Genomic DNA, 18,654 nt, shown 5'->3' on the forward strand with positions numbered 1-18,654 from the left:
CATCTTGGTATACACAGGCGCTATCCGCAGTGCAGCTATAGCTCAGCGATAGCTTCGGAAGTGCGGTGACTTAAAATGGCAGCGATGGAGCTAACATTCGCCGATGGTATCCAAACACCCAGGTAGCATGATCCATCTGTATGAACGTGATGGCGGGTTGTATAGTTGGTGTCGCCCCGCCACGGTGGTCTAGTGGCTAAGGTACTCGGCTGCTGACCCGCAGGTCGCGGGTTCGAATCCCGGCTGCGGCGGCTGCATTTCCGATGGAGTCAGAAATGTTGTAGGTCCGTGTGCTCAGATTTGGGTGCACGTTAAAGAACCCCAGGTGGTCGAAATCTCCGGAGCGCTCACTACGGCGTCTCTCACAATCATATGGTGGTTTTGGGACGGTAAACCCCACAGTCAATCAAATCAATCAGTCAATGTATAGTTGGTGTTAATGTGCTTGAGAACAAAGTATGTCAACTCTGCCACAGGTCTGTTTCTCTTACTATTGAACCTCGGTGCTCAAGTGACTATCGTCCACGAAGAAAAAAATAAGCAAGCAGACAAGGTTCTGACCGCGTCGTGTATTTTTATTCACCGTTTCTTTAATCGCACAATAAAAAAACAAATTACATACCTAAAGAATACATAGTGTTAATCACAGAGATATTGAGGAAAATGACGTCAAAGCGTTATCGCAATGGAAGTGAAAAGGTAGAGATCAGTGCGATTATGGGACCAAGTACAGAAGCCCGAAATAATTTTGGTGGTCTGAGAAATGCAACCACATCATGGCTGTGAGGTGGAAGTCGCTCATTATGCAGCTTTCACATAACAAGGTACAAAGCTATATCTAAATTGTATGTACGGTACAGTACGAAGAACATTATTTAAATATCCGTGGAGCTGATACCAATTATATGGACGCTCTCGGCTGGATTTCGCCGCCGGCGTCAATGCCATGCACCGTATATGTAAACGTAACAATATATATATGAAAACGCAGGAAAGAAAAAGAAATTACAGAAGAGGAATCCGGTCCGCGGAATCGGACGTGGGACCTCCGCGTCATGAATGCGAGGCGTTAACCACTGAGCCACTGAGAGGTACCTCCTTGAATGTTCAAATGGCGAGCTATTCATATCTACCCCTTACCGATGTTGGCGGGCATCTCGCGGGAGGGGGGGGGGACTATTGTGTTTTCAGCATTATCAGCAAGATGGCACAATGAGCCTGCGGCGGCTTTCATCACTCACACGCACTTTGCCCGCGTAGAGAATAAGGGGGTGAACGCTCGATCGCGCGCCCTTATCTTGCAGTGGAGAGCATCGCACGTCTTGGCTAGCCTTTTAGTTTAGTGGCAACGATTCTGTTGTAGATAGCGGGCGCACAAAGGTCACTGCAATCGTTGCACAGCCTCCGTTTGCGAAAAGGGCGCGCTTTTCAGACACAGCAAAGTAACAACTGAGACGCTTATTCGCGTTAATCTGTACCTGTGAGTACGTTCCGTGCACCCTTTGTGCGTGAGAAACGCGGGGCACGTTTCGATCTGCTTGCCATTCTGCGCGTGACCTTCCATCTTGTTGCTATCGCGTTCAATGCTTCGTCTTTACGGCAAAGCTGTGACTTTTTTTTAGGAGCGAAGCTCCTTAAGTCGTGGGCTGTGCGTCCCCTGTATGTAGCCACCTCTCGTTCAGTTCTAAGTATTACGCTAGCCACCGCCCGATCTAAAGGGTACAGCCATATCCATCCGTCCATCCGTCCGTCCATCCATCCATCCATCCATCCATCCATCCATCCATCCATCCATCCATCCATCCGTCCGTCCGTCCGTTCGTCCGTCCGTCCGTCCATCCGTCCGTCCGTCCGTCCATCCATCCATCCATCCATCCATCCATCCATCCGTCCATCCGTCCGTCCGTCCGTCCGTCCGTCCAAAAGATGCAAGATGTTATAAACTAGACGGCGGTACGTGTAGTTGATTATGAAAGATGCGAGGTGTTATAAAATAGGAATGATGCCACATATGGCGCGTGTCATCGTTCGATATAGTGCGGCGACGTACGCTAGGGGGAGCGTTGCAATAAAATCGAGTGGGCAAAATGTACGGAGGATTCATGGTTTACCAGGTTTACCTCCGGAGCTTCGCCCACTCATCATCATTCACTTCGTGGATATGGCGGCATTTTTTTTTCTAAACAAAACTCCAACCTAAGGTGCGAAGGCGATTGGCTAGGAAAGGTGTATCATCACCTGCTCCTATAAATTTGACATATCAGTGTTACGCAGCCTTGAACGATAAGGTGATGTACTGCAGAAAGTGTTTGACAGCAAGAATGCACTCACTTTAAGAAATCTTAATTGATACGAAACAAAAAAGACAGTTTCGGCACAAGGCCAAAGCAATGAATGCGATAGCAACACATCGGGCTGTTATAATTCATATTATGATGAGGCGTTTTTTACATCATATTACGATGATGTGAAATCATCATATTATGATGATTACATCATATTATGATGTAGCGCTAAGAGATTTAGGAGCCATGCGAAATGTGGTGAACATGGTCGATTCTGCTTGAATGACAGTAATGCAGTAACCACAGTATCTAAACAGATGTTCTGAATACTTTACTGCGTGACGTCCCAAAGAAGGCAAAGTCTGTGTTCGGTATCGAGAAACGTAACAAGCCATTGGTTTTCTCGTCGAAGTACATAAACGCGGAAGTCTGCAGTGACTGTCACTGGCGCATCCTGTAGGCACATCGCACGGAAGTTGAGCAGCAAGAAGTTCATGACGTCAGTCCGCAAGACTCCTTGCGAGATGTACAACCGTTGCGACTACGAAGCCGTGTGATGTTCTGAAGGCGCAAGCGTCACCGTATAACTCATTTGGGGTAGCGAGTCATCTGGGTAACGCCAGTCGTCAGCACCCCCATGTTCCGTACTACGGCCTCCCCGTCAGTCAATATGGTGTGGAACCACTATCGTAAGCAGTGTCATTTGCGAAATATCGACTGCCGGGACATTACAACGTCGGATAACAGCTATGACGTCTTGTCCACCTCAATTCTCGTCTCGTTCCACAGAGCAGCACCGTTTTCGCACGAACAATGGCAATTGTGTTCCGCAAAGCCTGACAAACGCCGCTTCCGGCGCTGTCTGACTGACCTACTCTCCGCCGCTGCTCATAACGACCACCAAACGACTGCCGCTCGAGGATTTGCGTCGGCTTATAGCGGGCAAAGCCCCGTATTGAAAGACAACGCCTTTTCTCTTAAACGACCCCCACGACGCACTGTATACGCTCGACCGTTCACTGGGCCAACGTCGTCAAAAGCGTCTGTTCCACTTCTCAGACCGCTCCATTTTTTTCGTCCTCCCCCTTTCCTTCTCTCTCGATCTCTGCTTTAGTACTTCGGAGCCACACGCGAGAGTTGTAAAACCGTGCTATAACCATTGATTCGACAACGCGAAAAATACGCGACCCCTGTAGTTTCGGTCGCGAAGTTCCGACACATGTTGCCCTCTGCAACTAAACACTAGAGCGTCAAACCGAACGACAGATGACGCACCCTTCCCTCCCTCCTTCCACTCCTTCGTTTTTTTAGTGTGGAAACCTGTTCTTTGACTTGTGTCCTATGTGGAGCAAGAAAATCACGACGTATATCTGCGTGGCCGCGGTGAACCGTGAAAAGAAATCTGCAACGCGAGCGACGCTCTGTACGGCCGCCGTGAAGATGCATTTCCCGGTCATCACAGTCCCGAAAAGCGACGTTGCAAAAAAAAAAAAAAGCTCTATTTTTCATTTGCTTTTGCGTTCTTCTACCCTGTAGATTTCGTTCTTCCCATTGCTTTATAGCTGGCCTTATGGAAGTATTCGCTTCGGGCCTTTCCTGATGGTCTAACCTGCCGCTATATAGACAGACCCACGAAAAGAACATTTAACAAGAAGCCGCGTGAGAGATTTGTACTTTTTTCTTTCTTTTTTTTTTTGCTTATCTAGTTTGCAACTTCTCACCTTCTTCGAGGAGTCGACGCTGCTCTTTGAAACGCTTTGTTGGGTTTCTTGACGCGCCCTTCTTTTTTTTCTACCACGTTTCTATTCTTCTCATATAGATCTCGGCTTTTTCTGTTTCGCATACGTGATGGTCACTAACCCGTGAAAAAAAGAAAAAAAAACGTCATACTGCCCACAAAAGTGCGAAGCAACGGCCGTCCTGGCAGCGAGCGATGCATGGCCTCGAAAGAACGAAATTCGTATCAACGAAAGCGAACGCTGCTTGGAATGAGGCGGAAGGAAAGAACAATGGAGACCGTATGTTTGTACGGTGTTTAACGACCGGCAAAAAGCACTTTAGCGAGCTTTAGCGAGTCGTCGTTCTCCCGTCAGCGTCGCCACCATCGTTGCGTGCTGTGTCCACGGAACCACCCACTGGATCAAGTGTTCTGATGACTTCTATCTTTTTTTTTTTCTCTCCGCTGACATTGTCGACAGAGCCGCCAAGAGAATGCTAGTGTTTGTTTCTGATGTTCTTTGTGATTCTTTCAATTTTGAGTTCGCAGCGCGCAGAAAAACGAGATATATTGGTTCAGGGTTCACTGCCCTCTTAATTGGAAGTCCATAGGTCACTGCCCTTATTAAATGTCTTTGAAGAATTCTCTTGGTTCTCTTCGACGAGCTCCATTGCAACAATGCGATGTTCTTGATCATGCCGCTGAAGATCTGAAAAGTAAATGTTACTTAGCTATTTGCTGTAATCTTTACTTATCCTGTGTTGGCGTCGTAGACAGCTGTCTCTTTTTTTTTTATTGTAGCTTCTGGAAAGTTTATTTCAAGCCGGTAACTTTACCGGCAGTCACTTTCACGCACAACTAAGCATCCTTTGAAGCACGCTCGTGCCAATTAAGCTTCTCCTCGTTAGTCTTCGCAATTAGCATGTGTCGTTAGTTGAGCCAAACAATGTAATTAGTGTTTAAAAAGCCTGCAAGTGCCTTCTTTTACATTTGTAAGATACGAAAGCTCATTAGTTATAACGGGCACGTCTTTAACATCATTTAATTTACAAAAAAAAAGCCATGGACTGATTCGCACACGGCGGATGCTCAAGCTCACATATTCGGTAAACATGACATCATCATCACCATCGTCCGCGTCACTACACCCACTGCAGGGCAAAAGCCTCTCCCATGGTCCACCGATCAAGCCGTTCTTGTGCTCTCTGTTGCCACGTTATACCTGCGAACCTGTTAATCTCATCGGCCCACCTGGCTTTCTGTGTCCCCTTCGTGCGTTTTTCTTCTCTGGAAATCCACTCAGTTACCCCTAACGACCAGTGGTTATCCTGCATATGCGCTACATGCCCAGCCCTTTTCAAATTCTTCTTGATTTCACCTATGATATCCTTAACCCCGGATTGTTTGCTGACCCAATCTGCTCTCCTCTTGTTCCTTAAGGTCCCATCTACCATTTTTCTTTCCATCGCTCGCTGCATCGTCCTAAATTTAAGCTGAACCGTCTTTGTAAGCTTCCAGGTTTCAGCTCCGGAGGTAAGTACCAGCAAGATGCAGATGTGATATACGTTCCTATTGAGGGTTAGGAGTAGATTACTATTCATGATTTGAGAATACTTGTTGAATGTAATCCACCTTACCCTTAATCTTTTAGTTATTCACTAATCGTTCGGCTCCGCGGTTAGTATACCAGTCTTAAGTAGACACAATCCTCTACAACTTCCAGTGTCTCTCCACCTATCGCGAAGGGCAGTTTCCTGCTGAGACTCTTGCACATTACTTTAGTTTTGTGCGTATTAATTTTCAGACCTACTCCTCTGCTTTCCGTGTCCAGTTCAGTAATCATAATCATTCGTTCCGTGAGTAGCTCACCAAGGCTCACCTGCTATTCTCTGATGAAATTGCATGTTACTGAGATACTCTCTATTAACTCTTATTCCTAACTCTTCCCAATCTAGGGCCCTGAAAGCCTCCTGTATACACGCGGTGAATGACATTGGAGCGATCGTGTTTCCCTGCCTTAAATCCTTCTTTACTGGGATTCTTTCACTTTATTTATGGAGATCAATGGTGGCTGTGGATCCATTGTAGATTTCTTCCAGTATGTTTATGTATAGGGTTCATCAATGCCCTGATTCCGTATAGTGTCTGCATTACTGCTAATGTCTCGGCTGAGACAAACGCCTTCTCGTAATCTATATATAAAAGCTATGTATAGGGGTTTGCTGTATTCCACGCGTTTCTCTATTACCTGGTTTATAGTATGAATATGGTCTTTTGTGGAATAGCCTGTACGAAATCCTGCTTGGCCCTTTGGTTGATTGAACTCTAATGTCGCCTCAATTCTATCAGCTATTAGTTTTGTAAATGGTTTGTAGAAAAAGGGACAGTAAGCTGATCTGCCTATGCATTTTCAAGTCCTTGACGTTTCCTTTGTCATGACATATAATGATGTTGTCGTTCGTCAAAGACTGGTTCCCTTCCCGTCAAGAGACACTTCGTATACAGGATGTCCCACGTAACTTTATCAAGAGTTACAAAATATTCCGGAACACGTAATAACGACGCGACCAAATGAATGCATGTTGCTCACAGTTGCCTGGAGTTGGTCAGGCTGTTTTTTGTGTTCTCAAATATTGTTTAATTAGATATGTTTAATTAACTAAATTTTCAAGAAACGTAGATTGATACAAAAATTTCAATTAGAAAGTTGTAGATTGGTTTGCAAAACCTCAGATTAGACAGTGCAGAACTTTATATCTGTTTGGTATTAGTGTTTTTTTTTGCTAATTACACGTGCCCGCGAAATACAAAAAATACCACGTGACAAACCCACTCGTGCGCCAGTGCACACGATGATTCTAGTGCTCTCTAACGTTACACGTACGAACGACCATGGCATTGGCCCCATTGTGCTGTCTCGGCAGGGCCGCAACGATGATGGTGGCTTTACGATGAACACGTTTCGCTATCGGCCACAAAAACGATAACCGCTGTGACTGCTTATTGCTGTCATGAACCGGTGCGAAATAAGCGTGTCGTTTAGCTAGCTCCACATATCCAAATTTGGTATCACGTGAGGTGAATAGACGACGGAAGCAAATGACGCGTCCAAACATTATAATCATGACAAGTAAGTCCTGTGCGGCATAATTTACGTCCACCAGGTAACGTTTGTGCCTACCAAGCTTCCTCATTCGTGCTTCACATATCATCGATTCCCACTGTACGTGGGATCTGCCAATTCATTTTTTTTTCTAACACAATTCATCTGCCATCTTTCAGCAGGTCCATTGTTACCTTATCCTCACCAGTGGTTTTGCCTCTTTGCAACCATTCTAGGGCTTTCCTTACTTACCCTGTCATTAGTGGTAGGATGTCGAATTCCTATGGGCTATTACTGCTTCTTACGATATCATCCTGCGTGGTTGTTTCGGCTTCTGTAAATCTCTGTGTATAACTACTCCGCCACCTCAACTATCCTATTCATATCGGTTATGAGATTACCTTCCTTGTTTCTTAATGTATACATTCAATTTCTGTCTATTAATGAGTCTGCCTTCGCAACTTTAAGGTTTCTGCTGCCTTTTACAGCCTGCTCAATTTTTTCATGATTTTTCTAACCTCCTGATGTCAGCTACATTACGCTTATTAATTAACTTCGAAAGCTCCACTATCTCCACACTGTCGGTTGCATTTGAGGCTTTCCTGGTTTGTCCTTTCTTAATGAGATTTTTCATCTCCTGAGATAGTTTGCTAGTGTCCTGTATAATTACCCAACTTCCTACTTCCACTGCACACTTTCTGATTATACTAGTAAGGTTGTCGTTCATTGTGTCAACGCTAACATCGGTCAGCTCGTTCAGAGCCTCGAATCTATCCTGAAGTGAAACTGTGAATTTCTGTACTTTCCCTCCCACCACTAGCTAATTAATTGGCGTTTGCATATCAGTTTATGCCTTTGTTTTTTTTTTAATCTAGGTGAATACGAGCTCCTACCATTATATGGTGACTGCATTAGATCTTTACAACTACTTCTACATTCTGTACAATGCCTGGGTTTGCACACAAAATGAAGTATATTTCATTTTTATTTTCGCCATTAAGACTTCGATATTGACGTTACCATTTTTAATACTGCTAGTTATGTACTTTTACATCCGGCCGCAACGGTCGCATGTCGATGTAGGTGGAGTAGTATGGGCCTGTGCACTGTGCGATGGCAGTGCAGGTTAAATATTCGGCAACCCTTCTAGCAGCGTCCCTCAAATTCATCTCGTGGTTTCGGGGCGTAAAAGAGCAGGTATTATTACCTACTTTTGCATCAAGTACACGAGCCATGATAGTTAAAAATCATACTACTTAGCGACCGAGTGTTCATAGTAGTTTAATAATAATAAGCTAGGTAGCTACAATATATCTCGTGACGTCATTTGTGGTATACATTTTTTTCCCTTTAATGCCGGACCTGTTTAAGCTTGAAGCACTACCTTGATCCATCGCACAAAACTCGGCGGTTATGATATCAAACAGCGGACATGGGTCAAGCATCTCCTAGCATTGCATAGCTATGCACAGTGTAGTACAGCATGGGACTGAGAAAGTAAAGGGGGTTGAGAAGGTAGGAGGAAGGGAGAGGGTAAAATATGAAATAGCATTGTATAGTTGAGCTTAGCGAGGCGACGGGCAGTGACGATGAGGAGGATTGATGCAAGGGTGAGGAGGATGGAAAGGCGTATGAGAAAGGGTAAACCTTAGCATAGCTATGTACTGTATAGTACGGCATGGCGTCGGAATTGAGAGTGAAGATTATTAATGTGAAGGTTAGGATGAAGGAAAGGAGGAGAGATATAAGGAAAGAAAGATAAAAAAAGCAGACGACGATATGGAAAGAAAAAAATAAATAAATAAAGAGGATGGTGACGTATGAAGCGCTTGGCATTATTCTTATTTTTGTTATGAATATTTACTACTTCTTTAATACTTGAAATCTCTAAATGATTTATATGATCGATTCTGGGTCGATCACCCTGAGTGGATATGAGCCTTAATAGAGTCATTATTATCATCACTTTAATTTCTGTTCAAGATACCGCGATTCTACTGTCTGATTTGAACGGATGAAAAACACTTCTCTTTATTTTTTATGTACGTTCTTTTTTTTCTTTTGATTGTCAATATTCACTTCCGAGAATGTCTCAAAGGTTCGCATCATCCATTCTTAGCCGATTCCCTTGAGTCGGTATGAGCTGTGGTAAAAACTCCGTCATTTCGCTCGCTGGATTCCGTGCCGACTGGTTGTGCCCTTGCGATCTCCGACGTCAGCGTAGCTCTGGCCGATTGGGCTCGCCCTACGTCATCTCCTGACGCCGATCTACGATGACAGCGTAGCTCTGACCTACTGGACTTGCTCTACGCCATCTCCTGACGCCGACAAGAGCTCTCGCAAGTGGTGACCCGTCCTCGGACTCCTGTGACCGTGTTTCCATCTTTCCTATCTCTCCTATCCCCTCGATATGTCCTCGCTCGCTGGCTTAGCACATCTCTCTCTATACCGTTACTTCTATCCTTTTAATCTCTCCTCACCCCCATCCCCTGTGAGCTACTATTGAGGTGTCACACCCTGATGCAGACAGTTATGGGGCTCACTTTTCTCTTCTTTTCCCTCTCTTAGAACCACTTCAGGTTCCGGCATCATCGTCATCATCACTGCAACCTATATTGTCCACAGCTTGATGAAAAGCGGTATGCACTAATAGATGAGAAATTCACATTTTTCCGGGAGCCAATGTGTGGAACACTTTTGCTGTTGGGTGCACTTAGATTCAGGTGGGCACTGAAAAAGCCTATAGATGGTCGAAATTTCCGGAGTGTTTCATTACGGCATCTCTTGTACTCTTATCGCTGTTTTTGGGCCGTAAAAACCGAACAAGTAATACTAACAGTGAACTCAGCCTTTTTCTTCAAGAAAAGAAGTGTAAGCAAGCCTAATTCAGGTGTCATAACTGCAAGTAGACGTAGAAACATTGTTCGTGAATGGCACTATATAGTCTGTCAAAGGGGGTCAGAACAGCCTAATTAATTCATCATCATCGTCGTCGTCATTATTATTATCATCATCATCATCAGCCTGACTACGTCAACTGCAGGACAAAGGCCTCTCCCATGTTCCGCCAGTTCACTCGGTCCTGTGCTTGCTGCTGTCAATTCATACCCGCAAACTTTTTAATCTCATTAGCCCACCTAACCTTCTGCCTTTCCTTAACCCGCTTGCTTTCTCTGGGAATCCAGTTAGTTACCCTTAATGACCAGCGGTTATTCCGTCTACGCACTACATGCCCGGCCCATGTCCATTTCCTCTTCTTGATTTCAACTATGATATCCTTAACCCCCGTTTGTTCCCTAATCCATTCTGCCTTCTTCTTGTCCCTTAAGGTTACACCCACCATTTTTATTTCCATTTCTCGCTGCGTCGTCCTCAATATAAGCTGAACCCTCTTTGTAAGTCTCCAGGTTTCTGCTCCGTAGCTAAGTACCGGCAAGATGCAGCTGTTATATGCCTTCCTCTTGAGGGATAGTGGCAATCTACCTGTCATAATTTGAGAGTGCTTGCCAAATGTGCTTCAGCCCATTCTTATTCTTCTTGTTACTTCAATCTCTGGTCTTAGTTACTGTTCCCTAAACACGCCACACAACGGAGAACACACCTTAAGACGTGTTCTTGGGCGAGTTGATTTCTTACTTCTTTCGACATCTTCAACCAGGTGTATTCGATCAGCGCGTGCTTCCACTTACCTATACTTTCACTGAGAGCAGCGAGAACAATGAAATCGTTATTTGTTTACTTTTGATAATGTGCAGGTTTGTTTACCAAGCCTAACTTAACCTAATCTCACACACAAATCCTTGTAAATGAACAGCGACGTATACAGTACTCAAAGGTTATAGCAGGACAGTTTGCGGCTATGTAATGCAATTCTTTCGTTTCCGACGTGTTAAGTTCTTGTTATCGGCTTGACTTCGACTAGAAAGGGTGCACCAGAGCCAACATTATCTTCAAATACCAGATTCGTGACTACATGAAGTGATTATCTTGATTATCGGGTAATGACGCATCCCGGTCATTACACTAAAACGAATCAATAGCCCACTTGATTCCGTAAGTAGTAAATACCATCCACTGTTAAAGAGAACACCAATGAGCCCCTGTCCTAATGCAGGTGTCATAACTGCAAGTAGACGTAGAAACATTGTTCGTGAATGGCACTATATAGTCTGTCAAAGGGGGTCAGAACAGTCAACCAGCAGTAGTCTTATGAAAATATAAGCCACTATGCTTTTGCCAGAAAGTGACACCCGGGCATGATGCTCACGAGAGTTTTCCTTTCAACAGTGAACCCGTCTGAACATAACCAAAGAAATGAAAAAAAAAAATGAAAGCCTGTAACACTTCTATGCTGCTTTGAAGGTCCGCCCCTATATTAACACGGCTGTGGCAATGATCTCCAACACAAAATTCTCCGACGCAAACGTCCAACCAGCTGCTGCCAGTAATCATGTAATATGCATTCGGCTATTAGCCTACAGCTGGTCATTGACATATATAATAAATATAGTAAACGTGCTCGGGTACACATGCAAACGACATAGGGTACAGTGGGTTGCCACCAATAACCAACACGTCTCTTTTGAGAAACTCGAGCGAGTACCAGCTAGTTTCTATACGCAATAACGCCTCCTACAACTGGGCAAGAACACATTTAGCACAACTTCCATGGCCTCCACAATTGCACTAACGCAAGCCCGGATGTAGGAGTTCGCGTGCAGTCGCGCCAAACACTGTCGCAAACCGGCATTCTCTTCTTTGCCGACTTTCGCATGCCATATATTACCACCTACAATCGACCCGTAGCCCTATACGTAGTTCCAACTCTGCGATGTATAACGCGCCAGCCGAAATTTCCCAGGTAGGTATCGAGCGCTGTGCACCGACGCAATCGACGGTGATGATTATCTCAAACTATTTTTCTTTTCAGAAGCCCCTCGAAAGCGCTTCATCATCTCCTTCGGCGTTCTGCAGCCGTGGGAAAATCAATTACACGGCGTGGCCCACGCAACGTGTGTGCCTTTGTATTCTACGACCCACTCGGTATATACCCACATAGAAACAACGCACAAGAGGCAGACGTGAAACCGCTGGCGCGCAGGCACGTTTTAATGGGAACTGGTCCCTGTCATCACGTACACCCCGTGCCGTACTCGCTATCGGACGTCCCATTCGCGAGCGGCACAATTGTCGAGCCCTTATATCACCGTCGGCGGCGTTGCACGGCTGCAGCGAGTGAGCTTTAAGCGTTGTCCATTCGATTGCGCAGTATATGCGTCTCCAGGGAACTGCAGACTGGACACCATCACGCTCGTAGCGCAAATGATGTTGCTTTCGCTGACGAGAGCGATGGCTCTGTCGCGTCGCAGGCGATTGCGACGGCCCTGTCGAGAAGCTTTCGAAGCGTCGTTTATTCATTCTTGCTCGCAGCGGTGCGCAAGTTGCGTGGGAAACGTGTGGGGCGAGCTGTGGGAAGCGAAGACACCATTACGCGTCTCGGCTTCCAATGACATCGTGTCTCACAAGGTATATGACTGTGTGTTACAGTTTGGGCCCTGTGTGAAACTCTATATGTAGTCCAGTGGCTCATCGCTCACCATAAACTCGGTTACTGCGAACAGCGCTCCCAAACTTAGCGATATGGATATGCATTCTGTGACGTTTGAAGGGTGTATTACATCAACACTTCACATCCTGAAACTTTTGTTGCAGAAGGGGGGAGCACCTCGTCGGAATGCGTCGAAGCCAGTGAAATATAGGGTTGTTCGGATATTCCGAATTGAATTGAATACTAACTTGTTCGAATTGAGCGTTCGAAGTTTTCATGACTTACTCATCCCTGTTATTTGCCCTAACTCGAAGTCTCTCAGCAATGCCTGAATTGCTTCCACGAAGGTACGTTTACAAGTAGTCCTGGAGTATAAAAACGCCTCATTAAGTACTTAGTAGTGGCTTAGCTGTCGTATATACAGGCTCACTGATATCTAATAAAACAAAACTGTATACTGTGCTGGGCTGTTGTTGGTTACTGCCGCCATTACGGGACAAGGCCCATCGAGCCCTGCTAACTTTCATAAAGAAAACAGATTTAGCCTCACGTTCACAGACATTTTTTATGTGACTTTTTTTGCATTTACGCTTGTTTGTTTTGTTTTCTGTTTCTTTCGCCTCCTCTCTCCTTCTTTCTTCCCTGCTGCCTTCCGTTCCTCTATGTCTCCCCTTCGTGAAAAAGCAGGCAGGCGTTGTGTCCCTATTTGTGGCAGTTCTCAGCCTGTTCCCTCCCTATTTCATCTCTGTCTTCGTGCTTCTTTTGTATACAAACACCAACTAATAATAATAATAATAATAATAATAATAATAATAATTTTCAAAAATAGCCTATATATGAGACATGAGAACGCCTTGTTTCAAACGTGCAAGTGACAACATCTGCTGACATTTTGTTCCAACAACCCCTCCCCACGTCCCCTGTTCACTATTCTTCATTGTCCCGGCCCTTGTGGCAGACAAGTCGTCGTCAGCTGCCCGCTTGCTGAGGTGAGCTTGAGGCTCACCCCTGCGTTATAAGGTGGCAGAGAGGACAACACCACGTTTAGGTCAAGAAGGAATAAAAGAAAAAATGGGGGGGGGGGGAGGAGAAGTTTATCTTGACAGCGAAACTGGTTGATCTTAGAGGTTAAAGTGACCTTCTTGGCTGCTGGTCTTTCATTGGCGCAGACAAAGTAGAGTCGAACCACAGCCTGACGTAGACCATGCAAGGACGTGCAAACTCCAGCTCCAGAACTAACATGCAAAGCTGTCTTCACTCCCGGTGGAAGCGCAGGCCTTTCGTCATCCGTACTGTGGTCACGTGGCGGCTGCGTGGACGGTCTCCGTCGGTGTTCGCTTCTGATAAGCAATGACCCAACGTTTTGCCTCGAACTCTAGGAGTAGCATAGCATGCGAAGCCACGCGTGGATCGACTTTCAAGTTCCGTTCATCCCGGGCACCCTACTTGGTGTTAACGCGTCCTTGCAAGTGGTTTCATGATTTCACTCTAGTTTCTGTTCCTGTTACTCATCCCGAACTCTTGTTAGGGCACGTACGCCACGTGGGTTCATCGCCACGCCACGCGGGAGCCCGTGGGTTCATAACGCTTCGACTGCTGCAAACACACAGTTACCCCAGCCCCTATATCTGCAGCAAATACCTCCCAGATATAAGGCCAGAATGCCCCAAATGCCGAAATTCAAGGTGCGATTTAAGTCACATGCTGTGGCAGTGTCCCGTGCTAAACGCTAGCTTCGGGTCCCCTGCCACCGAGAACGACTGGATCAACCACCTCAGGAGCCCCGACAGGGCCCTTCAACACCAGGCCGTCCAGAAGGCCCAAAAGGTGGCTGGCGAGCTCCGACTCTCAGTCCCCACATGGGCGGAGCCACCGGGCTGGCCCCCGTAAGGGGTGCCCAGTCCCCTTCAGGACCTTTAATAAAGTTAATTCTCTCTCTCATCGCGCGTCTGCAGAATGTTGTTTCCCGACACCATCACGTGATTGCTGAGACAGAGTAAGGGGGAGAGGCTACAGCGTTTTACATCGGTCGGAACGCGCTAGCGCCTGATAGCGTTCTGGCAGTGTTTGGGCCAGCTGTTGCGCATGCGCTGTAAAGGTGGTCACGCCGCTCACCGGATTGAACTCCGCCCTAAGTTGCTTCGCATCTGAAAAATCCTAATCCTTCTTGCTTTCGACGATGCCGAGTCGCACCTGAAGACCACTTCTGACGCGTAGTCTTCATCCCAGCCCACCAATATTTGGCACCGACTGTTTACGTTCTGATTTCGGTAATGAATTGAAGATCGAACGGGTGTTCCACGTTGCGAAGAATCACTTCTTTCATACATTTATGGTCTGAAAATTTTATTGCAATTGGTGTACGGTGGAGTCCCAGAGAAGGATGTTCTGAATGGTTGATGACTAGTACGAAAAAGAGAGAGAGAACTCTCTATTGAAATGCAGAGAATTTAGCCAGCATGTAAAATTCGCTGACTTGCTACTCTTCGTGGGGAAGGGGATTGAGGATTGAAAGTACAAATACGAAGAGAGAGAGAGAAAAAGACAAATTGTGAATATAAATGATAGAATAAAAAGTAATGGAGGAAAAGGCCAACTCTTTGACCATTGAATGAGGACATGCGCTGATAGTTTTTTCGTGGTGTCAAGCTACAGCTACAACTTGTCTAGCTGACCGATGCTGTCCAAGTACGCAAACAAAAGTTTCATCGCACGCCTCTGTAAAGTGGGGCAGGTTAAAGGTCCCAATACACAGTCAAGGGAGACAGTTCTCACGGTTATAGAATGCATGCAATGTTCATAAAGCGCACGTTCCTCAGCATACGCTCTACACTCAAACAATATATGTTCCACAGATTCGATGGAGCCACAGTTGTTGCAATACGGACTCGCTGACTGACCGAAGCGGTACCGTATAGGCTGTTAACATAGGCACTGTTTAGACGTAGACGATGGTATAGCGTTTCCAGATGGCGAGGAATTTGGAATGAGAGTCTTGTTCTCAGATAGGGGTCGATTCAGTGAAGAAAGGCATAATGATGTGTCGGAAGGTTCCAGCGTCTCTTATTTTCTTCAATCGCAAGTGTTTTGGCCATCCCTGCATCTAATTTAGTGAAATAAGTTCGTCTGTAATTGTGGTGTCGAAGACCCTTGAGCGCTGCTTCATCTGCTTTTTCGTTTGTGGAAATTCAACAATGAGCCGGCATCCACTGAAATGTGATAGAGTTCCCTGCGGTCACAGCCAGGTGATGTAGATATGCTATGTCGAACGAAATGGGGTGACAATTTGTTTTCTTTAGGAGGTGTACGAAAAAGAGCTAATCCTTCTTACTATACTGCAGAATTGTAACCTTTGGTTCGCGTTTGTGGTTGTGCTTCCTCACCGTGCCCCCGGCACATTTGGTATCCGGTTGGTGTGAATCTCCTTCAATTGGGTACTGGGACAGCGTATTGCTCTCGCCTAGTAGAGTACATCGTACTAGAAACGATCGAACATTTGTTATAAACACCCGTGACGTAGTACGTGAAAGACGTTGCATGGTGCTGTGAATTAGCCCCGCCGCGGTGGTCTAGTGGCTAAGGTACTCGGCTGCTGACCCGCAGGGCGCGGGTTCGAATCCCGGCTGCGGCGGCTGCATTTCCGATGGAGGCGGAAATGTTGTAGGCCCGTGTGCTCAGATTTGGGTGCACGTTTAAGAACCCCAGGTGGTCTAAATTTCTGGAGCCCTCCACTACGGCGTCTCTCATAATCATATAGTGGCTTTGGGACGTTAAACCCCACATATCAATCAATCAGTGATGTGAATTATTAAAATTATGTGGCCTTAGAGCACGTGGTTAGACGCTAGCAACATAAGGCTATAGCGTAGAAATTGACCCCTCGTGACCCCAAAGGAGTTGAAACCAAAGTATGAAACTTGCACTAAAATCGTAACGAACAGCTCCTAATGATTCCAGTTAATGGTGTTATAGAATAGAAAAGATAACGAGGATTATTTGAGTGAGAAGTTGAAGTCGGAAGCACTTCCCCTTTCGAGGAAAATGGGGACAGGGGAAGCTGGGCGTATATAGCGGAAGAGAAAGACGACATATAGGTTCAAACTTGCAACGACAATAAGAGCATGGGCCTGGATAAGGTCGTTATAAACCACCGTGCAAGAATACTTTCCGTGAGTGAACGACGCAATATATGCTCGCCGGACGTAACGCTGAAATGCGACCACCACGGCTTGGATAGAACTCGCGGCCTGTGTAGTTGACTAGTCGGTATGCGTACTGAGTATACAAAACACTAGCTTTTGGTAAACGGTTTTGAGTTGTCAACTTGGAATCGCTTTGTGCATACGATGCTTTCTTGTTATCTTTTAATTTCCGCTGAATTTTTTGCGTTTCCTCTACGAACCGATTGAAATGTAGCGATGATGTTCAAAAAGCTTTACTGAAAGCAACATATTGAAGAAGCAACTTAAATTGAATTTATAGATAGTTTGAGGACAGCTGCATGACGTCCTTGCAAGGTATGTCCAAAAATACGAGTATAGAGCAGATTTTGAATCCGCTTAAATAGCAAACGAAACGCGAGATTGCTTATGAAAACACTGATTAAATTTGTGGGCACGCAGTAGCGTGTTCTGTACGCTTTTCTGTTGCTCTTCATTAGCGGTGGTTCCTCCTGAAGTTTTTTTTTTTTAACAAGTAATATTGTTCTTGTATCTCGGTAGCCCTTTCTGGTTCGACGTTCACGACAAGAGCCGGCGGTATCTTATGAGTGAATAAGTACACATATGCATCCACACTCACACACGCACACTTACATACACAAATACAAACTTTACAAGAAACTTCACAGTGATTGTGTTATATGCGCGTTGTTGTCTTCTATACGCTTCCTATCGCGATGTACTTTATCGCCACTCTCGATTTATGTAAGGGTTAACTCACCGCGATGTCAATGGGTTTCCGTAGCTTATGCAGGTCTGGCCCTCAGCGTCTGTAGGCGGCAGGGCAGCCTCCAAGTCCTCGCTCATGGCATACTAGAGCTGTGCCGGTCGGCGGTTCGGCATCGTCGGCCACGAAAGGCCCGCATGACGAGGGCGCAGCCTACGCGGGCATCTTCCACACCGTGCTGCCGCCGACCGAACAAGCGCCTCTGGTCATTGACGAGTCCAGGACAGCAGAGGCACGTACGGCCTCGGAGAGCGCCCGGTGATACCAGGGGAGCCGATGTCTCGCTGTTCTGCCGTTTCTTATTTTCTCGATGATGTGACGAAGCGTGCACTTGGATCACAGAACCCAGTGTTCAATTTACACCATCTGCCACGCGACTCTCGACTGCTCTTACAGGTATGGAAACTCACGAGAACACTTAACGGTGACTCGATGGAAATTTCTGTGAACGTTAGGACCACTCGTGACGTCGGCAAGACGCAGACGTCGAACGTTTCATCAGTGACAGTTCGCACACTGTCCAGCTACAACGGCAGTCCAGACACCAGGGTTTTTGTCCGTCTGCCCCGCTGTCCAGGTCTGCGTCAGCTGTGGATGTCGACGACGTGCTTCAAGACACGCGTCGCAGAAAGAGAAGAGTTACGGTCGCGCACTCTTCTGGCACACAACACCCATAAACCATCGCATAGTAATTAATACCAGCACAGAGCGACGATCCGTAGACGATGTTACTACAGCCACCACACGCGGTACGCGCGCCTCGCTTACGGCAGTGGCGACTGCGGCGTGCTCGGACTTGAGCGCGCGTTCCCCACCAAACACCTATACTTCGGCTCCCTACTTCACCTGCTACCCTCCCTTATACTCGCGGCTGTGCTACCTTTTTTTTTCTCTGTTTCCCTTTCGTCTCCCAAGGGCGTCAGGAAAGCGAAACGCCACTGGCTGGAACCACGTGGTTCGTCGACGACACAACGCACTCGGCGGAACCTCCACCCCTCCTCCCCTACAGTGGTTACCAGGGGCAACCTTCTTTTGTGTGGAGCGTCGCAACGTT

General features: G+C 46.2%; 1 protein-coding gene across 1 annotated transcript in view; it reads right to left on the reverse strand.

The window, feature by feature from the left end:
• LOC119165058 (protein tyrosine phosphatase domain-containing protein 1) overlaps window positions 1-18,340 on the reverse strand; it is a 126,541-nt gene extending 108,201 nt beyond the window's left edge. Inside the window, exon 1 of the mRNA XM_075873678.1 lies at window positions 17,595-18,340. Within this exon, the coding sequence (XP_075729793.1) occupies window positions 17,595-17,680 (86 nt within the window). The 5' untranslated portion in view covers window positions 17,681-18,340. The remainder of the gene's footprint in view (window positions 1-17,594) is intronic.
• Window positions 18,341-18,654: the final 314 nt, after the last annotated feature.

This window comes from Rhipicephalus microplus, chromosome 9, assembly GCF_043290135.1.
Source record: "Rhipicephalus microplus isolate Deutch F79 chromosome 9, USDA_Rmic, whole genome shotgun sequence".
NCBI classification, from domain to species: domain Eukaryota; kingdom Metazoa; phylum Arthropoda; class Arachnida; order Ixodida; family Ixodidae; genus Rhipicephalus; species Rhipicephalus microplus.